At 45.6% G+C, this 24,121-nt stretch overlaps 1 protein-coding gene across 2 annotated transcripts in view; it reads left to right on the forward strand.

Moving 5' to 3' along the window:
- The first annotated feature begins 1,376 nt into the window (after nucleotides 1-1,376).
- PRIMA1 (proline rich membrane anchor 1) overlaps nucleotides 1,377-24,121 on the forward strand; it is a 58,089-nt gene continuing 35,344 nt past the window's right edge. Inside the window, exons 1-3 of one of the 2 annotated variants that reach the window (XM_060272146.1) lie at nucleotides 1,377-2,239; nucleotides 3,006-3,149; nucleotides 20,127-20,274. In XM_060272146.1, the coding sequence (XP_060128129.1) occupies nucleotides 3,057-3,149; nucleotides 20,127-20,274 (241 nt within the window). In that variant the 5' untranslated portion in view covers nucleotides 1,377-2,239; nucleotides 3,006-3,056. The remainder of the gene's footprint in view (nucleotides 2,240-3,005; nucleotides 3,150-20,126; nucleotides 20,275-24,121) is intronic. The other variant, XM_060272150.1, reaches the window with a different exon arrangement.

Here is a 24,121-nt window from a genome sequence, read left to right on the forward strand (position 1 = left end):
TGAGTCAGAAGCTGTCTGCGGACAAAATGCCAGCTCCCTTGGTGTATAGAATGAGATGAGCGCGCAACCCCAGAGTCGTCCGCGACTGGACCTATTGGTCAGGGGTACCTTTAACTTTAAAGGCTGTAGCAAAGTGGTAGAACACTTGTTTGGGGAACAGAACATCCCAGGATTGATTCCCTGACACATATATATCTAAAGCATCCTCTGAAGAGCTCCTCTGGATCCCCTCAGAGGTCTACCTAGTGCAGCATCCTTCTCCCCACAATGACCAACCAGATTCCACAGTCAACTGAACAGCCAAAGCTGTGGTCTCGGGTGCAATCCTTGGCACCATCACCAGGTGGCGCTGAAAAAGACCCCTGTGTACAATCCTGGAGAAGAGCTGCCTACCAGGCATCCTCTCTACATACAGTACAACACGGAGCTATTTAGAGCAATGGTCTGACTCCATATAAGGCAGCTTCCCCCGTTCCCATGCCTATGGGAAACCCCAAACAGGACAGGAGCGCCACAGGAACCCACTCCCACACTCAGTCAGGCCATCAGTCTATCTAGCTCAATATTGCCTCCACTGACTGGCAGCACCTCTCCCAGATATCAGACAGGGACCTCTTGCCAGACCTACCTGGAGATGCCAGGGAATGAACTTGGGCCCTCTGGCACGCAAAGCAGATGAGCGAGCCCGGATTGATTCATAGCTGCCAAGTTATCCCTTTTTTTAAGGGATTTTCCCTTATGCTGAATAGGCTTCCTCGCGAGAAAAGGGAAAACTTGGCAGCTATGGATTGATTGCTGCTGCCGGTCAGAACCGACAACACTAGGCTCGCCCAATCGATGTGGACATGGCGGTGTACCGGTAGTACAAAGGCAGCTGTGCTCCTTGCGAAGCGCAGCTAGCTGGCCGCTTGCAGAGTGCGGTCCTGAGCAGCCCCTTAGGCCCCGCCACTCCAGCCAGCGCGAACTGGCAGCGTCGGACCCGGACGGGAAGACGCTTTCCCTTCCCTTCCGAGCTGCTTCGCGGGACAGGGGGAGGCGGAGAGAGAGGAGGAGGAGAAAAAGAAAAAGAACCGGGAGGAAACAATAACAACACACCTAACCACAACCTCGAGGCAAGTGCCAAGAACCCTCGCTAGATGGGCATGAAAAATCACTGCAGAAGCGGCGGCACCAGGCAGGATTCAATTCGAAGGCGAGCCGGGGAGCCTCTATCCGGCTTCGCTGCGCCCAGGCTCTTCCCACACTCCGGCGCCCCCTCCCTCCTTTCGCATGCTGCTGCTGCTGCTCCTATCCCGCCGTGCCCTCCCCTCCCCTCCCCATCCCGGGAGTCCTTGCCCCCCCCCGTTCATTCTCCTCCCCTCCTCCCTCCTCTCGCCGCCGCCGCTTCCAGGCTCTGCAGGGTTGATGGACAGCTGAGGATCCGCTACTCCGGCGGCGCGCTGGGCAAAAAACAAACAAATCCCGAGAGACAGGGAGCCAAAGAATCTGGACTAGGCTACTTGCAGCGGGAGAGGAGGGAAGCTTCGCGCGCCTTGGGAGCACTTCGACCCGCTTTTTGGGCGGCGCGGGGGAGAGATTCGCAGCTTCAAGCGGGAGGGGCGGGGGGAAGGGAGGAGTTGACTCCCCCGCCCTCAATTAGCAACCCTTGCTGGGACTTTTTTTTTTTTTTGCGTGGTGGTCCTTCTGGTCCTCTTTCTTTGAGGAAAGAGGAGCCGGGACTTGGAAGGCAAGGACACCCCCCCCCCCCAATTTGGGAGCAAGGGCCCGCTCTGCAGAAGGAACCAACCGATCCGTTTTGCGCTCCTTTACCACAACAAGCCCCGCTCCGGTTCTCTCCCCCTTGTGATCCAGCTTCGATCATCCCTTCCTTCCCCGATCACCCCCTCTCCGCCGCGCCCCGCCCTCCGTGCCTCTCCCCCCCCCCGCTGCTCTTCGGATCCCGGGATACATGGGAGGCTCCGCTTCGCACTGCCACGCGTTGGGTCGCAGGGGATCCCTCATCCCTCCTCCGGAAAGGAGTTTCCCCGCTCCGGTTCCTCCGGCGAGCGGGCTCCCTGGGCGCTAGGAGGGAACTTCAGGCGCCTCGGCCGCGTTGGAGCAAGCCGCTTTCCTCGCAAACTTTTTTTTCCTGGGCAAAAGCACCCCGAGCCCTGCCCGCATCAGCTCAACTCCAGCATGTAAAAGGGAGCGCCAGCGACGGCCACTTTCTCTGCAGACGTGGCCCCTTCCGTCCCCAAGGGTAAGAGAAAGGCGAGATCCTTGTTGTTTCTGGGTCTTTGGTGAAAGCGACCCAAATTGGAGCGGGCGCTGCTTGCTGCAGCGGCGGCAGTAAACTGGGTTCCGTCTGCTCTGAATAGCGCGCGGCCGCTGTCGCACAGAGGCTGCAGCATCAGCTGCCTCCCACTCCCCTGCTTTTAGGCAGGAGGGGGGTCCCTCGCCCCCTATACCGGGGTGGGGAAACTCTGGAATCCTATTAGTGTTTGGTGGTTGTGCTTGAATCATGGCGGTCGGAGATTGCTCACGGCTAGTAGGAAGTTTCGTTTTGCAGCAAGGCTGGCGGTGTTGTTAGACTTCCCCACAGAAATAAGAGCCCACTCCAACTGTTAGGCTTAGCCCACATCCCAGCTCAGAAGCTGCATGCAAAAGCTGCCCCCCCCTCTCATCACAACCACCCTGTGAAGTGGAATAAGGGGTGCTCCGATTGATTTCTGCTTATGTGTGCTCTTCCTTTCCTCCTTTTTTTATTTCTCTTCGGGGCTTTTCTGGGGGGAGAGAGAGGTTGCCTAGCCCTCATCTCCCTCTCCTAACCAAATCCAATCTGAGTTTTGCCATTGCTGGGGAGGCAACGAGAGCCAGCTGTTTGCACTGGGAATAGGATGTGATGAGGCACCACAGCTGCCCAAACTCCCTCTCCTCCTCCTCCTCCTCTTCTTCTTCTTCTTCTTCTTCTTCTTCTTCTTCTTCTTCTTCTTCTTCTTCTTCTTCTTCTTCTTCTTCTCTCCAAGGTAACACAGGTTGCTGCGAGGAGGAGACATCCCCGCTTCCCCGCAGGAGTGATGCTCATCAGAGAAGTTTTGCTGCTCCTTCAGTGCTGCTGGTCTTCTCTGCTACTGCACTGGACCCTCCATCCCATCTGGGGCTTCATTCAGGTAATGCCAGGAATTCCCTCCTTTCTTTCCCAGGTAGCCCACACCTGTGCTCTTCAAAGAGCACAAACTTCTGCAGCAAAGTACTTCTGAACTGTCCTTATTGCACTTGACGTTTGTGGGCGGCGGAGGGGTTAAGTACAAAAATGAAGTACTTTATTGCTAGGATTACTGCTGTGGCAAATTACTGTACTTCTCTTTGAGATGTGAATACCTGGCCCAGGTGTCCCAAAGTAAAGCTGGGACGATTCTAGTTAGATTTGAGCTGTTTGCCGTACACAGGACTAAGGGAGGGAGGGAGGCAGCAGCAGCAAAGAGCTGTCATATGTCAGATGCAGCTACTACGTGATTTTAGCAATAACAGAATGATTTGTGTTATAAACACACCCTTAGCAATTCTTAAGCTTTGCAAAGAATTGATACAGGGTATACTTTTTGCATTTTGGGGGGGGAACCTGCTGTTCACTCCTCTGCACCCACGTACAGGATAGAAACATGCAGACATACGTACAGGATTTTGTACCTGTTCGGGATAGCAAGTCATGCATTTGATGATGTGGGCTGCTTCCATGAAAGCTTATCCCATAATAAACCCATTAGATCCTTAAGGTGCCGTAAGCTCTGTTGCTGTTTTTTTGTTTTGTTGCTGCTACAGGCTAATATATGGAAGTCCTATGTGTGACAGTGGTGCAAAAGAGAGGGGGAGCACTTTTCTGTGTATGATCAATGCTCCTGCTCAGGGTGTTTGGTGTTTCTCTGAGCACAGGAAAGGAAGGACCTGAGGTGCTTGTTGATTAGTGGGTGTCGTTTGAGGTTATGAATGGCCACAATCTTTGGTTCCCGATTTTCATGCACACTTGTTCTGATGTACGGGAAGTGAGCACTGCTCCTCATGTAGCCAAATGGCACCAACCATGTGCCACCTGTTATCAGCTGGCTTGACAGAAGGTCAACATTTGCAGCAGTTGAAAATAAAGAAAGAAAAACTTCAGGCAAAGAATAAAGGGTGTTCCCCCCCCCAAAAAAGCCCAGTGAAGACATGGAATCCCAACTGACTGTTGGGGGCAGGAATAGAAAACCGAGGGGAAGCATGGCATGGAAGGGAGCAGCTGGAATTCGGACTAGGGGAGGATTCCATACTAACTGCAGCATTTTGTTGCTGGCTCCTCTTGTTCATTCCATTTATTTCCCAATGTGTCTTAAATCTATGTGTAGAAGTATCTCTCTCTGGTTGCTGTGTACCTCATTTGTCCGGTAAAGTAGATGGTTGGGTCCCAACTTCTGCGGCGTAAATAAGCAAGCCACTCTCTGAGGCTCAAGCAACAGAGCTGTTCTTTCCTTGCAGGTCTGCTCCATTCACTTGCAAAATGGAACAGGGGGAGAGAATTTGATGGTCAGACTGAAAGGGCCAAAGGGATTATCTGGAGGGTAGGGTGCTGAATCTTCTCCTGCCCACCCCTAATTTTCCCCCGGCTTGGTTCCACAATCTTACTAAGATTATTAGGCTCTGAGGTTGAAAGTGAAACTGCCCAGAGGATGGGGTTGGGGAATAGTCTGCAAGAGGAAACATAGTCTGGAGGACTGTTCCGGTCTCTTACCCCTTCCTTCTTTAAATTGCACCCCCACCTGCAGCTTTACACTTGGGTCAAAAAGACCTGAGTTTAAATATACCTGCCTGCTGCGGTCACAGACAATTTGGGCCTGAGATTCTACGTGTCTTCCTTTTGCTTTTCCTACTGCAGTCCAGCATAGCAACTCTTCAGGCTCCGAAACTTAATGCGATTTTAAATATATCTTCAGTAGGGTTACAACTGCCTTGTAAAACACTTCTTTAAACACCTGGAAGACGTAAAAAGTGTTTTGGAAATATCGTTTAGGCTGAGGGCGCTGGATGCTTTCAGTTTAGGGAAGAGATGATTAGCAGCCGGGGCATGTTTACTTCCAAGTAAGTGCTATGAATTTCAGTGACACTTTCAACTAAGTATGCTTAGACTTGCTGCCAAACCAGGTTGTGAGGCTGGGGGGGGGTGAATTTCCTTGTACCTTCAAATTTTTGTTACACTGCAGTCCTGTGCACACCTCCCTGGTCCAGCTGAATTGAATGGGACTTGTGCTTGAAGTAAACATTCATTGGATCACAAAATACGAGGCTCTTGTTAGACTCCAGCTATTTGCAGAGCCATGCAAACAAGGTATATTATTCAAACAAGGTAACACAAATCAGATCTTGGGTGGCTGTCCAGAAATGTTTCCTAATACTTGTGTTGTGAAGAAAGACTGCCAGGCAAGTGATGGAGTTGCAGTGGCGATGTTTTCTTGATAGTGGTTTAAAGCTGGAAAATCTTCAGTGTTGCAAACTATCGGATTAGGTGATCCATGAACTGCTTTGTGCAGTTCAGACAGGTCTAAGAAGATTATTTTGATCAAACAGAGGGTGCAGTTTAGAGATTCAAACCACTGCATCAAAAGTCTGTATCTGCTCTCTCTTTGCTCACTGCTCACTGCGCTTCACTGAAAATGAATTAGGTGTTTAACTTGGATAAAGGAGCTTGTGTGATTTAGGGGTGGGGTGTCGGCTGAAGGCTGCCTGCGCCTTGTAAAAGTTTTTGTCCTTCTGATACTTTGGATGTGGTGAAGGGAGAAGAGCCATAGCTCAGACGTGGAGCTTTGCTTGCAGAATGTCCCAGGTTCAATCTGCAGATTGAATCTATTTCCCTGAGCTGCTGCTGGTCAGCGTAGACAATACTGGTCCATTGGTCTGACCCAATATAAGGCAACTTGTTATGAGAGTCTCATATCTGCAACCAAAACAACAACAACAATAACAACAAATAGTTGAATTGCACACTTTTGGTGAATGCTGGAGATGCATTCTCTATCATGCTCTATACACTTGAGGTGTATATTTAAGGATCCTCCTTATCTCTGTAGTTTTAATTTGTTTAAAACTGTTTTCAATATTGTGTTTCAACTGAGACCTTGGGGTGAAGGATGGGTAATTAATAGTAACAGTAACGGTGCTCTTCCCAATCATTGTATTTATTTATTTTACTCAAGTAATACATCTGTTCCCAGCACAGTGCCAACACTTTAGGCCTCAGAGACATAAAAAATAGCAGGCCTGCCATGTTTGGGAGAAAGCATAATTGGATACATGAATTCCTACATCAACAGTGGGACAGGATGTGTGTTTATGAGTATTTTGTGTTTATGAGCATTCAGTGCCTGTATGTGTGTTTTTCATAATCCGTTCATGCACTTCACATTTTCACACAGAAAAGTAGTGTTTATTATTCATTCCCCCCGCCCCCTGCCCCCCGCTCCCAAAAACTTACCACCTTTGCCATTCTCTCCTAAAATAGAATTTGAGACAGCAACCATAGCTGCCCTACTGAGGACAGTCCATTTTTATTTGTGTGCTAAAGGGCTTCACCCTTCCCCAGTGCATTTAAGTGATCAACGCCATTGAATTTGGTGCCCGTAGAATTCAGCTTGCTAATTCAGAGCAATGTGAATGTGCTGACAGGGAAGAGGGTTTTCAAAGTCTAATGACTATAGGTGGCAATGTGCGCAAAACTAGGCCTCTCCAAATAGCCCAATTTCATTAGCAGTTTGGCAAGGCATCTGTGTTGTGGCTGTGAACTCGGAATCCACTGAGTGCAGGCTGAATCAGCTTTCCCGGTCCTCTGGTTTGCCATGTAGGTTGACCTTGGTGGATATGTGTGGTGACCAGCAATCAAGATGCATAGACCCAGAGGCAATAGGACAGGGTGCAATTTATACAGTTGAGTTCTTTCAGCCTTGCAGACTCCACTGTGATACATGCAACCTAAGTAAGCAGGATTGTGAGCACTGAAGCCAAGGGACATAGGAAGCTGTCATATACTGAGTTGGATGATCGGTGCGCACCTAGCTAGTATTGTCTACACTGACTGGCAGAGGCTCCAGGGTTTCGGAAGGCTTTTCCAGCCCTGGAGATGTCGGGGGCTGAATCTGAGACTTTGTACATGCACAGCAGATTCTCTAGCACCAAATTATGTGTGCCCCCCCCTTTGGCATGCTACCTTTTGTGAGTTAACGCCTTGCTTGTAACTTAGATCTTGAGGGAGTAACTGATAACCTCAAAAACTGTACGTACAAAGAAAATGCTGTCCTTTCCCTCTGTTCTAAACTGGGCAGATTCTGCATTTTGCTGTGGATGTTGCTTGACTTAACTTTTTGCCTCTCGTCTTAAGATCTGTCAGCCGTCCAATTGCAAAACAAGGATCTTGTGCCGCTGCCGCCTGCCACGCTGTAAAATCTGGGTGGCTAAACAAGCTTGTGTAATTGAAGCTGTGCATGCTTTGAAGGCAAATGTAATTATGTGAAAGGATCTGCTTTTTTGTGTGTGTGAAACCGACACCCTCCAATCAATCAGTCAGTCGCCATGACTTACAAAAGCACCCCTTGTGCAAGCTTCATAGGTGATGTATATACAAATCACTAATACATTAAATTAGGTTTGTAAGTATACAAGGGTCATCCTGCAGAGGGTCCTTATTAAGCTTGGGCTTCCCTTTCTAGTTTTACCAGGGGAAAATGATTTTGCCTTATCCATAGCATTTTTATCAGCATGAATCTGTTTCATTCCACATTAGATGCATACAGGGGGGAAACCAAGCCAGAAGCAATTTGGTTAAATGTAGCAACTTTCTTTAGAATTTCAGCAATAGTACCATTTCTGTGGGGTGATAAGAACATGAGGAGAGCTTGCAGGATCAGGCTCTCATAGTGGCCAATCAGGTGCCTGTGGGAAACCTGCAAGCAGGATTCGAACACAAGAGCCCCCTCCCCTCCTGCAGTTTCCAGCAATTGCTTTTCAGAAGCATTTAGGCCTCCAACTGTGGAGACAGAGCAGATCCATTACGGCTCTCCTCCATGAATTTGTCTCAACCTCTTTGCAAACCATCCAAATTGGTGGGCCTCACTGCCTCCTGTGGGAGTGAGTTCCATAGTTTAGCTCTGCGCTACTTGAAGCAGTGCTTCCTTTTATCTGTCCTGACTCTTCCAACATTCCCTGTGGCGAAAGACCCTTAGGTACAATCGGTGCCACACGAAATTGCCAGATTCAGTGTGGCACAGTAGAGGAGATGTGGGGTCTTGTGCTTTTAACAGTTTCACAGAAGAAATAGTTTCAGCGTGTTCTGCTTCTCCTCTTCCAGTTTTGCAGCAAAACAGAAAGAATAGCTCAAACCTCTCCTTTCTAAGCAGCTATTGGAACCTTCTTCCAAATCTAGAAACCTCAGACCTGTCTCCTATAGATACAGTCTCCCATGTTATCAGTGTCAACCAAAATAATCAGTTTTGGCAAACAGCAGATAAAGCCTTAAATTACTATATTCTTCTACAGAAGTCACAAATCTTAGAAAGAGAGAGAGAGAGAGAGAGAGAGAGAGAGAGAGAGAGAGAGAGAGAGAGAAGGAGAAGGAGAAGGAGAAGGAGAAGGAGAAGGAGAAGGAGAAGGAGAAAGAGAAAGAGAAAGTGAGAGAGAGAAACCACCAGCATTCCCAGGGAGGCAGTAAGTGACTTTTCAAAATGCCATCATGTTCGTACTGGGATGTAACACCAATGTCATGATGCATACTTCCTATGTAAAAATGCTCACTAGGCAGTGAATGCGAAAAAGATGTGTTTACTTGGTCTTTTTGGAACAGGAAGTAAGAAAGCTGAGCCTTGTGGGCTTCTAGAAATGAAGGTTGGCTACCATGTTTAGGCAAATTGGGTGTCTTCTGCTCACTGCCAATCCTGGTGACCTTAGGGAATGTCTGCAAAAAAGGATGATGATTAGACACTTCATGATTAGACACATACAGAAACAAGAAAAAAATGAGTGGAGATTTGTTGGTATCATTTTTTCGTCTTCTTTTCATTATCCCACTCACTGTCTAGAGACACAGGCAACAGAAAGCTGCAGGTAATTACAGGTGCAGGACCTTAAAGATGTAGCAGAGGCATTCACAAACACCACTCATTTTTCAACTACTGCTTTGGCAATGTGAGACAAGGGTAGCCACTTAACAAACTTAACAAAGTTGGCTAGGGCCATAAACTATATACTGTACATTATTTTACTATATTTGCTATACAGGCGAAACACAACTGGTGCAGGGGTTACATACCGTATTTTTCCGTGTAAAACATGCCCCTGTGTATAAGGCGCCCACTATTTTTGGGAACTCCAAATTAAGAAAATGTGGGGAGCTTTGCCCAGAGTTGTTGAGCTTTTTGGGGGGAGGAGTGGCACAGAGTTGTTGAGCTTTCTTTAGGGGAGATTGCCGAAAATCATCTGTCCCCTCACTGACAAAAGCCGCCAATCGCCCGCCCTATTGCCGCAGCAACAGCCAATCAACACCAGCCCTTGACACATGCCCAATAGCCGACGACAATCTCTGGCTCGTGGCAGCAACCGATCCCACATCCCCCCTATGCACTATCCATGTATAGGATGGCCCCCAATTTTTATCTTAATTTCTCAATTAAAAAACCTCGTCTTATATACGGAAAAGTATGGTACATTATGCAAGTGAAGGACTCTGAACAGGAAAATTGTGCCTGTGTCTCCTAGGTTGTAGGTTGGAATCAATCCATTTGCCAAAGGCCTCCTCCATGAGGACGCCATTGTTTCCGGTCAAGATTATTGTATATTGACACGGTCTCACTTGCTGGATCATCACCTTGTCGTGGTGAGTGGGCTTGCATGTTCCTATGACCCTTGTGAGCGAAGCCATCGGGAATCTCGTACTCCCAGCAGGGTCACCCATGGCGGTAAGGTCAAAGGGAAGGAGCTAGACAAAGAATGATCCAAGAAGTCCTCAACGGCAGAACAGGCGGATGATAACAAGCAGTATGTTACAATGGCTGTGAAGGCGGATGAAGGCTGCAGCAGATAGGAATCTACCGGTTTGTTGTGACTACTTCATGCCATCGGAACAGAGCCCTACTGCGAAGACTATGCATTGGTCAGCATGCACTGATCTACACACATAAAACAAAATCACGCACAGGTGTCTTCCAAAAGCCCAACCCAAACCCCGAAAGTCCCATGGCGATCGGCGGGTGGTAATGGGGGGAGGATCGTGAAATCTGGAAGCCCCATGTCATGAACCGGCACATGGGCGGTGGATACAGATTCAGTCGTTCTGACTCAAGGAACGTGGCAGTTGAGCAGCTCAGCAGCTTTATCCATTACTGAGCAGCCCTTTTTAGTACCCACTCTGCTCACCCCGAAAAGGGGAGGTGCTAGAAAAGGTGCCCTAAACATAGTCTGCCTCCCTTTTCCCCTGACTGGATTACCACACCCAGTGGGGTCACCACCTAACGGTCGTAACTCATTGTTATAACCATGTTTATGGAAGACAATCTTACTCAGCTACGAGTGATCGCCAAAGAAAAGAGATATTGACACTGTTAAGAACAACAATGTGAGATGGTGTAGGAGTTAGCATGTTGGATTAGGACTGGGGAGAGGGGTATGTAAATCCCTGTTCAGCCATAAAACATCCTGGGGCGACTTTGTTGGGTCATCACCAGAGACTTAGCTGGAGGGAGGGGCAGAGGGGGCGGTGTGCACAGGGTGCCGCACCATGGTGGGGGGCAACTGCCTACAGTAGCCTACCTCACAGGGTTGCTGTGAAGAGAGAGGGCAGCTAATAAAAGCAGGTTCATGGTCAGCTTTAACCTGATGACTGCACATTGGCTCATATGGAACGTGTAAGGGGTTCCTACTCTTGATCTGAACAAGTGGCATCTCAGATGAATGGAAGCATTCTGGATAACCAGGAGCAGCAGAGAGGGAGGATGGGTTTAACCTGTTCCTCCCATGACAAAAATCTTGTCTTTAAAAGTATTGGGAGGGAATCTTCCATGGGTGGCAAATAGCAGCTTCAGTGAAATGATTCTCGTTCAAGAGTGCGGCAGCTGCTATACGCTCTTTCTTTCTTTCAAAAATGCAGATGAAATGCAAATACATTTTTAACATCACATCTACTCTCATATTCAGATAGAAAAAGAGATTTAGCAGCTGGCTTATACTTCCAGTTGGCTACAATGCTAAGATTTAAAAAGGGTCTTCTCGAAGTTCCAGGTTAGTTTAAGTAGCACACACTGAGGCAAGAGACTCAGAATCCTGCTGTATTCATGAAAGTATGACATCTTCTCAATTATTTGCAGTCACTGGCTGATGCAGACAGCTAATTTTTCTTTTCTTTTTACTTTTTTGGGGAATTATTTGTCCTGTCTTTTGTCAGTGCAAAGGAAGCCTTGGTGATCTGAGATACTGAAGGTTCACTTCTGATTCCAATGCATTTTTGTTTTTGTTTTTAAGTACATCTGAAACAACAACTCTACTAAAATAATTGCATATCATAATGAATAGTGATTCAAATGTTGCAGTAGATTTGGATGAGCTGTTAAAGTACTTAATGTAATTGTGGATGTACTGAAACAGGGTGTCATATTATGTAGCTTGGCAGAAAGATATCAATTTTGGGGAGAAAAAGAAAAGCGCAGGAACTTAAAAAAAACTGAGTTAAAAAAAAGTGCTACAGTGTTTGAGACTTAACACTGCTTTTGACTGAGCTAATCTGAAACTCCAGAACCTCATCAATTTCAGCTGCCTGGACTGGCTTCGCTTCTTTAAAAAATGAGCCCGAGTTCCATTATTATTATGGCACACTATTAAAACTGGAACACTATTAAAAATGGAATATTAAAGTTAGTCTATTGGCTCCAGAGGCTTAGCAACAGAGGTGCTGTTGGTGGGAAGGAGTTCAGAGAGGTGACAAAGGGATATAGAAAACGGCCTTCTAGTGAGCCAGCTTCTTTGTCTAGCCCTGTTGCAAATTTGGAGCTCTCAAGAGGAAACTATCCCTCCAGAAAGTAGCATGACCTTGTATTCAGCACCAGATTGAAACAGTGATGAATTCAAATTCCACTGCAAATGAACTTTCAGGAGTGCTCTGCCTCCTCAAACTTCCCAACTCCTCTGTGACAACAGCTGATACGATTTTCTGGTTATTTTAATAGACATGCTTCAAGCTTCGTTGTAAATAATAGGATGTTTTTGTAGAGTTCCTACCCACCTCAGAAAGCATGTTAACACAGAAATTTAAATAGCAACAGAGTTGTATCCAAGTAAGCTATGCTCCATGTAGACCCATTGAACTCAGTCAACTTGAGTCCAATTATTTCAGTGCACCCATGAAAGTATGATTTGCTTAGATAAAAGTCATAGACTGTCAAAATCCACACTGTTGACAGCTGGAGATGTTAAAACGGGTAGCTAATGTGGTGACCTTGTGTGATGATATCAAGATGTTGTGGATTGCAACTCCCATTGTCCCATGGGCAAGGACTGATGGGAGTTGTAGTTCACAACATCTAGAGAGCAGCACATTGGGTACCCCTGCATCAGAACATTATGGAATGCAAAGTAGATTCAAGCCAAAGGTTTTCTGTCTCGGACAGACCAGTAAGGACAACCGTTTAGCCATTTCCTCTGACAGGAATGTCACTGAGATGCCTGGCAGTAATATCTTAGCAGCAAAGTCCAGGCAAAACAGCTTATGAATGACTATGGAAAAGAAGTCTCTCTCTCTTTTTAGAAGTAAGCTTGAATGAAAGCCAGTCAGATATTGGTTTGGTTGATCATTAAAAGGCAACATGAAGTGTTAAAATTTGTGACAGGTCTATATTTATAGCAGAATCTTTCATTGCAGGGCATAGCTTTGCTGCCTTCTCATCTGCCAACCTAGAGGCAGCTTGTATAGGCATTAGGGAAAGAAAAGAGCAATTACACATCATATGAGTCATCACACTTTGTGAGAGGAGCAGTCTTTCACACATTTTCTAGTAATACCATGTTCTGTTTTGTTTAAAAGGGGCCCATGGTTGAAAAAATAAATAAATTGACAGGAGGCTTCTTCACATTTTGAGGTGATGTTGTTGTTGTTGTTGTTGTTGTTTAGTCGTTTAGTCGTGTCCGACTCTTCGTGACCCCATGGACCATAGCACGCCAGGCACTCCTGTCTTGCACTGCCTCCCGTAGTTTGGTCAAACTCATGTTCGTAGCTTCGAGAACACTGTCCAACCATCTTGTCCTCTGTCGTCCCCTTCTCCTAGTGCCCTCAATCTTTCCCAACATCAGGGTCTTTTCCAAGGATTCTTCTCTTCTCATGAGGTGGCCAAAGTATTGGAGCCTCAGCTTCACGATCTGTCCTTCCAGGGAGCACTCAGGGCTGATTTCCTTAAGAATGGATAGGTTTGATCTTCTAGCAGTCCATGGGACTCTCAAGACTCTCCTCCAGCACCATAATTCAAAAGCATCAATTCTTCGGCGATCAGCCTTCTTTATGGTCCAGCTCTCACTTCCATACATCACCACTGGGAAAACCATAGCTTCAACTATACGGACCTTTGTCGGCAAGGTGATGTCTCTGCTTTTTAAGATGCTGTCTAGGTTTGTCATTGCTTTTCTCCCAAGAAGCAGGCGTCTTTTAATTTCGTGACTGCTGTCACCATCTGCAGTGATCAAGGAGCCCAAGAAGGTGAAATCTCTCACTGCCTCCATTTCTTCCCCTTCTATTTGCCAGGAGGTGATGGGACCAGTGGCCATGATCTTGGTTTTTTTGATCCCCATCCCTATTATAATGTATTATTTTATATAGTACTTACTTGCAAAAAATGCCTTCTAAGAGGTTTGCAGGTATAAAACAGAGCATAAAGAATATAGCCACATGTAATTAAAATGCAATAAAGCAATTTCATCAGGACTTTAAACAGCAATAAACAGCAATATGTGCAATAAACAGGCCCATCAAGTCAGGGGGATAAGTAGCAGCGAACATTATTTCCAGGCAGAAGGCCCGAGGTTAATTCCTGGCGACTTCCATCTAGAATGATCTGAAAGACGCTTCTCTGCCTGAAAAATTGGAGTGCCGCTGCCAGTCAGAGTAGATATTACTTGGGTCAAATGACAACTGCTATAATTTATCAAGTCTCCAGTGCAAATCTTGCCTCTGCCATGATTGCATTAGACAGGCAAGCTGCAGTATTGTGGCCTCAGTTGCCTTACCCTTCTTTTATATGGGGGTATCTTAAATGTATCTGGGGGTGATTTTTTTGGGGGGGGGAGATTCCTGAGATAATGTATGTGAATCACTAAGGATTCACATTGCTGTTTTGGGGATCCATTTTTTCATTTTTAAGAATGAGGAAAGGAAGACAAGGAGACAGTACAGCTCTCTTTACACATGGTATGTTGTATGAATGCCAGTGATTCTTCAAGTGACTTGGACCCAAACTATTCAGGAAATGGATAGGTAAGCAGTGCAACTGAAACAGTATTGATACAACATTATCCATTGTCTGGTCCCTATGAGAATACTGGTGGCAGTGTTGAAGTTCCAGTTGAAGTTCCTGAACAGTCTTTAAAGGCAGCCCCTTTGCAGAGCACAATACAGTGGTACCTTGGTTCTCAAACTCAATCCGTTCCGGAAGTCCGTTCCAAAACCAAAGCGTTCCAAAACCAAGGCGAGCTTTCCCATAGAAAGTACAGTGGTAACCTCTGGTTACCAACGCTTTGGGTTACAAACACTTCGGGTTACAAACTCCGCTAACCCGGAAGTAGTACCTCGGGTTGAGAACTTTGCCCCAGGATGAGAACGGAAATTGCGTGCCAGCGGCGTGGCGGCAGCGGGAGGCCCCCATCAGCAAAAGCGCGCCTCAGGTTAAGAATGGACCTCCGGAACAAATTAAGTTCGTAACCCAAGGTACCACTGTAATGCAAAATGAATTAATCCGTTCCAGACTTTCAAAAACAACCCCTAAAACAGTAATTTAACATGAATTTTACTATCTAACGAGACCATTGATCCATAAAATGAAAGCAATAATCAATGTACTGTACTATAAAATAAATAAAACAGTATTGTAGATGATAAAAATTAAAATATTTTTTTCCCCTTACCTGCACTGATGATAGTCATTGTTTGGATGGGGGGCTTTTATCCATTTCCGCAGTCTCACAATCAATCAATCAGTAGCTGAACTGGGTTCTACACAGTCACAAAAACAAATTACAGTAATCAAAAAAGCTTCAAAAACAAAAACGCAAAATACATAGCAAAAACAAAAGCGCCAAACTTAATCAGTTCCGGAAGTCCATTTGACTTCCAAAATGTTTGAAAACCAAGGCACAGCTTCTGATTGGTGCAGGTGCCCGGAAACAATAGCCGATAATCGGGTGTTCAGCTTCCGCAAAACGTTTGAAAACCAGAACACTTACTTCCAGGGTTTCGGAGTTTGAGAACCAAAGCGTTTGAGAACCAAGGCATTTGAGAACCAAGGTACCACTGTAGTCTAGTCTAGGGATAGACAGCCTTTGAGATCTTTCTGTTCCTAATTACTGCTGAGGGGGAGTTTTCATTGGCTAAACATGGTACCACATCATTAATATAACAGTTTGAAAGAGCAGGAGGCAGAATGCAACCTTGCTTCACCCTACACAAATCCAGATTCCCTAAGACAGTTGGATGGCACTTTGTATGCCTCCTTCCGGCATCTCCGGCAGCCAATCTGGTGCCAAAGTATTGTTCTGCTTTCCTTTGGACCACATCAGTGAGGCCGAGAGGGGAGTCTTGTCGTCTGGGCAGTCCAGGACCTCCATACACACTGTCCAGGCTTGTGCCCTGGGGAGGTCACTTGTTATGAGAGCATGAGATAGGCCTTGTGCGGATGTAAGTCTGCTAATCTCATGATGGTAAAGGGGTCAGAAACAGACTGACCACTCACAAGCTCCCTGCAGTGTGAATTTCCACTTCTTTGTCTGCTTCCCTTTAACAACGTCTCATCTGCACAGATGCTAAAGAGGGTTGATGCTAAGCAGTCCTCCTAACATAAGCAGGGGTTTGAAGGAGGTTTGTGAACCCTCGTTAAAAGCAACTCAGCCTACGCAACTTGTGATTTACCAACCACTAGCCATGTGTTCTTGGCCGCCATAGACAATGGTAGGCGAAGGGCTGTAGATCAGCAGGAGAGCATTTGCTTTAAATGCAGAAGGTGCTGGATTCTTCTCTGACATCTTCAGGTAGGGTGGGGAATGTCTGCTCTCTGAAATCTTGGGGAGCCACTGCCGGTCAAAGTGACTGTTTATTATGACGCCTGAACAGCCAGCATAACCGGTCAATGTAAATACAGTAATACCAAGCTAAATGAACCAGTGTTGTGACCATAGCTGCCAAGTTTTCACTTTTCTCGCGAGGAAGCCTATTCAGCATAAGGGAAAATCCCTGTAAAAAAGGGATAACTTGGCAGCTATGGTTGTGACCCGGTATATGTTCGCTTTCTATACTCCATATAGCCCTTATAAATCTCTTGTTTTTGTTGCCTTTCTGAGACCACATATCCCAAGGGGCTGTCAAATACCTGGCAAACCACAGTACATGATGGGTGGGTCACAAGTTGTGCAGGCATGGTTTGGTGTTAACCATGGTTAGAACCCACAGTAGATGTAACCCTAAACTATGGTTAAAAACCAACAAAGGAACAAAATTGTTCTTTTAAATTGTGGTTGAGAGATCAACAGTATTTACTACGTTGGCAGCAAAGAATCCTCAGAACTTTTTCCAGGCTTTTTAACACAATAGGGATTTGTTATTCTTTAACCATAAGAGGAATGTTGGCGTACTCTCTGTGAACAAATTTGGTCTTTCCTATGTATGGTAATAGACTCTGAGAAGCTATTTAAAGTACCGAAAGTTTGTTTACATGTGTTGTTTGGGAATTCTTTGCAGTTCAGCTAAGCATAGCATATATGCTTACCCTCAGGCCTTTGAGGTACAAAAAGCTATCTCCAAGGCATCAGAGAAAGAAAGCTTTAAATTTCTGCATCTGGGCATGTGATGAACTACATTGTACTCATTCTTTCTTTCCTTCTGTCTTTTTTCAAAACTTTAACTAGAGGAGTGTACATTCTGTGTATGTAATTTTGATGCTGTTAGCAAGGAGGTTGAAGAAATCTTGGTTCCTTTTTCAAAGGATTAACATTATATAATAATCACATGAATGTTCAACTAAAATGACTTGAGGAGTCACTGCTAATTCCATGCTTCACATATTCCTGCGATGGGTCGGAGTTGTGTGTGTTTTAAAATATAATTTCCTGTTGAGAACTGCACTTAATATCATACTTGCATTAAATAACATACCAACGTGCCGCCTTGGAAAGGAAAGAGCTAGGCATATACATAAATTATCCGAGTTCTTGGGTACAATGCCTAATGTGATAGGTATGCCCAAGGCCCATTGAAATCAAGGAGGCTTGAGCTGCAATCCTCAGAAGTGCATCCCATCAAATTCAATGGGGCTTACGCCCTAGTAAACACATACAGGTTTGCAACCTGCAGTCTTATCCACAATTACCTAAGAGAAAGTCTCACTGATCATAATGAGATGTGCTTCTGGGTATTTGAAGAATAGCATTGCACTCCAAAGTACTACTGCACACCCTTAAGCCTGATTGATTCAACTGTGGCATTCCCCCCCCCCCCCAAAAAACCACAGAATATATCAATTCTAAAAAGCACCCATCAGTTCTATAAATTTGTATTGTGTCGAGTGCTTTCCCCCCAAGAAAAATAGGTGCCAGAACTCATCATGAAGTCGCCACGCAACTCGAGGCAGCCCTGAACAGATGCTGGTTTGACAACAGCCATGGAGGGAGGGATTTTTTTTCAGCTGGAACTTGCCAGATCTGAGTTCTGGCACCTCTCAGGTGGGCGCCATTGCCATGATAAGAGAACAAGGGGGGCGTTCATGGTGAGGTCCGGAACCTCTTTTTCTAGAAAAATAGCACTGGGCGGAATTGCAGCAAGCTGTCTCCCTAGCTGGTTTAGGGGTTGCCCCTGGTTCTGGTCCAGGTCAAACAAATGTGCCCTGGCCTCCTTCGTTCTCTTAGATTCAGGCAGATGGCTAGGACAGCTCAGAAGGGCCCTCGTGCAAATGTGCATGCGTATAACAGTAGAGGCTGAATGGGAGATGGTTTGAAGAAAAAGGAAATTCACATTGGCCCTATAGTTTGACCAATCATGGCTAGGAATGGGTAGGAAATAGGTGGAGTTATGGATCTAAAAAAAAGTGTTCCGTTTAGACTTGAATTGTTTGTTTTTGTCTTCTGAGAAGTACGTAAAGGCAAGAAGCGGGCGAGGGGCCCGCCGGCCCTCAATGATGTGTTGGCGCACTCTGGCTGAAAAAAAGCAACAATTATATGTATTTTTGCAACTAGAATAATGTTGAATTGAGCTGGTTTAGAAGAGGGGCATCACAGCAAATATCTCTAAAGACCTCTTCTAACAAGGCTAAAACAGATCCATTGGGCAAAGGTTCATTTTTTAAAAAATAATTAGTTTTCAATTACAATTAAATAATAGCCTCTTTATAACAATACCAATTTATAATACAATTATTAATACCAATTGTTCAAATACTGAATTATATAATTTAGATGAAGTGCCCTCCCTCCCGTATGCTAGTTTTGATGGATTAATTATTTGCTTTATTTCTGTGTTCCAAAATCTTATTAATTTCCATTACATTCCGGTCATCATCATAATCCCTTATACAACAACTGCCATATTAATAACTTATTTTCCTGTTAACACACATTAAATTATTGATAAAGCTATGAGTGAGGAACTCAAACTATATCTTTCTTCTTCCTGTGTGTGGCAATTATTCTGTCCGTGGTGTTTCTGCCTGTCCTTGTAAGATGTCTTTCTTTTGCCCGGTTGTTGCTGTTATCGTCATGCCTTGGGCGGAGCTGATATCCCGTTGTTGTTCCAGAAATTTCTCCATCGCTCCGTCCTGTGCTTCGTTGTTTTGCAGCATTAACAACAGCTGCAAAAGTCACTCTGTCCCAATAAATAACCTGTTTCCACCATTTTTCCTCTCAGCCTGGGAAGAAGAGTGGTCTGTTTCAATGTTTAAGAGATTATTGTATTTTATTTTTCTGTTGGAAGCCACCCAGAGTGGCTGGGGAAACCTAGCCAGATGGGCGGGGTATAAATTAATTATTATTATTATTATTATTATTATTATTATTATTATTATTATTATTATTATGAACCATAGGAAACTATCATGGGACAGTTTATGACTTTCATAGAATTGGAAGGGACTCATCTAGTCCAACCTCCTGCAATGCAGTAATCCTGCCCACATCCGTCTCTTGAGTAGGCTCGAACCCCCAACCCTCTGTTTAACATCCAGACACACTAAGCCATTGTGCCGTCTTTCAGGCTAGTGGATTCCCACCTCAAAGACCCCTTAGTGTTACAGCTTCACCACAGTTGTATTGAATGCAATTGCCACAAACAAATTGGGATTCAGCAGAGACAGTCCCCATTGGCTCTGCTGAAGAACCAGTTCCATCAGGCTTCACCCGCCTTCATCTGTTGCCTGACAGCAGCTATTCCATCAAGCTGTACTGCAACTTTTGGCTATTCCTTTCTTCGAAATCTTTCAGTTACACCTGGCTATTATTCAAACACTGAAAGTAAGAACTGGTACATGAATTTGCTCCCCACACATCCCTTTCGTGCCATGTGCTCGAGGGCAAGAAATTCTTATTCCTTATCTTTGCAAGTTGCTTGGGGGCGGGGCTTGTTCTTCTTTGCTGAAAAGCTAAGTAAAAATTCTCCAACAGGCTAATAAATGAGAGCAGCTCTGGAATGCTTTAAAGATAAGGACAAGGTGGTTGTACTGACCCCAGAAGGAGCAGGAAGCCAGGAATTTGAAGAACCGTATCACATGCATTGCCCATGAACATCCTCTGCAAATACTGTATGAGGGATGAATTGCTAGCCTTGGATCCTTGCAGTATGAATGCTTTAACCCAGGAAATATGCAACCAGTCAGGATTTTTTTTGCTATTTTTCCCCTTTTCAGATCACTCAGGGTGAACCCCAGAAATCATGTGCCAAGCCAGTAGCAGAGAAAGTTACAGACAGCTGCCAACAGATCTGCCAATGTAGACCACCTCCGCTACCGCCACCGCCACCGCCTCCTCCGCCCCCCAGGTTGCTTGGGGTCCCATGTAAGTAGAATGTGGTTATTTCTATTTGTGTCCAAAAAGGCACACCTGGGAAAAGTGCATGTGGGAAAGTGAGTGGGCCAGAGCTAATGTGGGGCTGCTTGCGCACTATAGTTTTAAAGCATTGTGGTACCACTTTCACAGTCATGCTTTCCCTCGAAGAATCTTGGGACCTGTAGTTTGTTAAGAGCTACGATTCAGAAGAGGGAATTCTCTGAACTCTGGGGATTGTAGCTCTAGGAGGGAATAGAGGCTCTCAGCATCCTTGAGCAAACTACAGTTCCCAGGATTCTTTGGGGGGAAGCATTGAAAGTGGTCTGATACTACTTTAAATGCACTGGGTGGGTGTGGCCTCACTTTCATTTTTTCCATTTAGAGAATTGGAACATGTTCTGACTAAAAGAGGGAGAGTTTTGGCTCGTTGAACAGGAATTTCTTCAGAGGAGCCAGACAAATTCCCTCTGTTCCCAACCAGGTGGCTGTTTTCTCAAAGCAGCTCGTTAACGGTGGAGCCACTGAGTCGTTCATTTCCTATGTTGCCTTTTGATTTGCATTAGCATATACTAAATATTTTATGACCCCGCCTTTCGATGGGTTTATATTTTCCCCCAGATTCATCCTAGCAAGCTCACCTCCGCACGCAGCTTTAGAAATGTAAATAGATGTGTGAGATTGCACACTTTTGTTTGCTTATCTTTACAGCTTGCCCTTCCCCGGGTGGTCCCAGGGCAGGTTACAATGTCACAGTCCTAACCAAGCAATCCTTAGATTCCTGCATTGCAGGGGGTTAGACTAGATGACCCTCGGGGTTCCTTCCAACTCTACAATTCTATGATTCTGTGGTGTCTGTGTGTGTTGGATTTGGAAGAGGTCTCCTTCCACTCAGCTCTCCTGTTTGCAAGGGTCACTCCGCCAGTGCCACACTCCCCCTTCCACATACAAATAGGCAATGAGGAGTGCCATTGGTGGGATATGCAGCCAGTTGAAAACCCCAAAACAGGGGCTGAGGTAGCCCAGGAGCCACCAAAACCTGAGCTAGTCTGATGACTGTTGCACAATGGAATTGGGCCTGATGCAGGCCATTTGTCTTGTCTCGTCCACGACTACAATGAAAACATCAATGTGTTTCAGAAGCCCACTGGGCTTCAGCTAGGCATTAGTCGTCTAGCATTGCTAGACCCCAGTTGTGGAATGTACCTGCTGCAGAAGTCCTGGGAACCTGGTGTCAGGGTGGTTCCAAGGGTTTGAGTATACAGGCAATTCCCCATTTGCGCAGGGGTAGCGTCAGGGCCAATGCATGTGTCAGCAGGCGCACAGGAGACCGTTCTGCCACCATTCCACTCCCCAAAACAGTGTGTGTGTGTGCATCCCCAATGCACACAAATGGAGAGTTTCTATAGGTGTTTTTGCCTTTACCATACCTGCCAAGTCTCCCGCTGAAATATGCGGGATAAGCAGCGGCGCGGCACCGGAAGTTGCGTAGAACCAACTTCCGGGGCCGCTCTTCCCATGTGTGGGCACCGGAAATCGGGCAGAGCGGCACCGGAGGTCACTTCTATGCATGCCGCCATGCGGCCATCGCCAAGATGGCCGCCGGGCATGTGTAGAAGCGACTTCCGGTGCCGCTCTGCCCGATTTCCGGTGCCCACACATGGGAAGAGCAGCACCTAAAATGGATTTTTCTCCATTCGGGAGAACAGCGGGAAACGGATTAAAATCCGGGGGTTTCCCACAAAAAACGGGATACTTGGCAGCTAAGGCCTTTACACAGAACTCCTTGGAACTGAACCGCTGCATAAGATGCAGTCGTGCTACATTACATGAACGACTGCAATTATTTCCGTTTTTCTCAGTAATCCCTCTGCTTCTTTAACGTAATTGTTAACTTGCCATTTGTTCCCATAAGCTTCTAATTATCTCTGTTCCACTAGGGCTTACCTTTCTCTCCCCCGTATGTTTTGTATATACTTAATCCTTGCTAAAATTAATGCTGTGGGGCTGCAGTTTCCATCATCCCCAACTGACCATTGACCACACTGGCTGAGACTTACATCAACATCTGGAGGTTGGGCAAGAGGACTGTGCAGTGTGGCTCTGATGCTCACGTGGAGTTGCAGGGCAGCTGTTTGTGTGAGTCCCCGGTATGCAAATGGAGCTGTTGCTATTGTGAATGCAGAAGCACATGCTCTCTGTTGCCTGAAATTGTACTAATAATAATTGTTGTTGTTAATAATAGTTGCGAGATTCTTTGCTCTTAGCTCATTGTGTCATCACACTGTGCACTGGGTGGGGCGCCTACCAGGTTAGAAGTGGTGCCTAATAAGTGAAGGCCTTCACAGGAAAAGCTCTTTTTTTATTACAGAAAATTGCCCAGTTGCCTGCAATTTGGCAATTCAGTCACTTGGAAAGAGAGCTCGTACCATTCATTCCTATCAGCGCTCAAATAAATACATCTTTATACATCATTATGGGAATGCAATATTTATGAAAGTCTCTCTCTCTCTCTCTCTCTCTCTCTCTCTCTCTCTCTCTCTCTCTCTCTCTCTCTCTGTGTGTGTGTGTATGTGTGTGGTGTGTGTGTGAGAGAGGGGGGGGGATAGATAGCACCCATCTATGCTTGTGCCATTTTTCAACTCCCCAAATGAAAACCCTGTCAATGTCCTCATTTGCAAAATTTAAAAAGTTAATACCAGTCATTGCATTCTTTAGAGAAATATATTAGCAGGATTAGGGCTGGAGAGAATGAAAGAAGCAGATTTGTCTTTTTGCTTCTTTCTGTCTTTGTCTTGGAAATGTTTCTTTGCAAGGGGATATTTGTCTGTATCTGTGCCACACCGCAGGGTGTAAAGCAAGGAGCAAAATAACAGTATTTTGTACCATTTGGCAAAGATACTGTATATTGATAGCTTTAAAAATAAAAAGTCAGTAGATTGAGTTTCAGGATGAAAAAAAGTGTCAGCATTTAGGAGGACAGTGTACTGGCTGAATCACCTTCTTACATCCCTGCCCCCAAAATAAAGAAAACAAAGGGTATCTGAGCAGCCAGATCTCTCTGGCTGATCTCTCTGGCTTTATTTTGGGGCTCTGTCCAGCGACTACATTGGGCAGAGAGACCAACATGCAAGCGGAAGGTGCTTGGACCCACTTTGCAGAAATTCTCTGTACCCTGTTTCTCATATTTTAAGACATACCCATAAAATAAGCCATAGCAGGATTTTAAGCATTCAAGGAATATAAGCCATACCCCGAAAATAAGACATAGTGATAGGCGCAGCAGCAATGCCGGCCGCGGCAGGAGGAGGAGGAAAAAAATAAGACATCCCTTGAAAATAAGCCATAGTGTGTTTTTTTTGAGGAAAAAATAAATATAAGACATGTCTTATAATATGAGAAACACGGTAGCAGTTTATGATTTTAGGTGTTTGACCAAAACCAGATTGTTGTTTTTCAGCCTTCACCCACCTGAGAAGTTCTGGAACCCTTGAGAGGTGCTGGAACTGAGTTCCTATGAGTTTTCCCTGAAAAAAAGCAATTATTATTATTATTATTAGTAGTAGTAGTAGTAGTACCCTGCCCATCTCGCTGGGTTGCTACAGCCACTCTGGCTACCAACAAAAGCATAATAAAACATCAAACTTTAAAAACTTCCTTATACAGGGTTGCCTTCAGGTGTCTTCTAAAAGTTGTATAGTTATTTATCTCCTTGACATCTGATGGGAGGGCGTTCCACAGGGCAGGCACCACTGCCAAGAAGGACCTCCGCCTGGTACCCTGTAACCTCACTGTAACCACCAGAAGGCCCTCGGAGGTGGACCTTAGTGTCCAGGCTGAATGATGGGGGTGGAGACGC

The sequence above is a fragment of the Zootoca vivipara genome, chromosome 1, assembly GCF_963506605.1.
Source record: "Zootoca vivipara chromosome 1, rZooViv1.1, whole genome shotgun sequence".
NCBI lineage: Eukaryota > Metazoa > Chordata > Lepidosauria > Squamata > Lacertidae > Zootoca > Zootoca vivipara.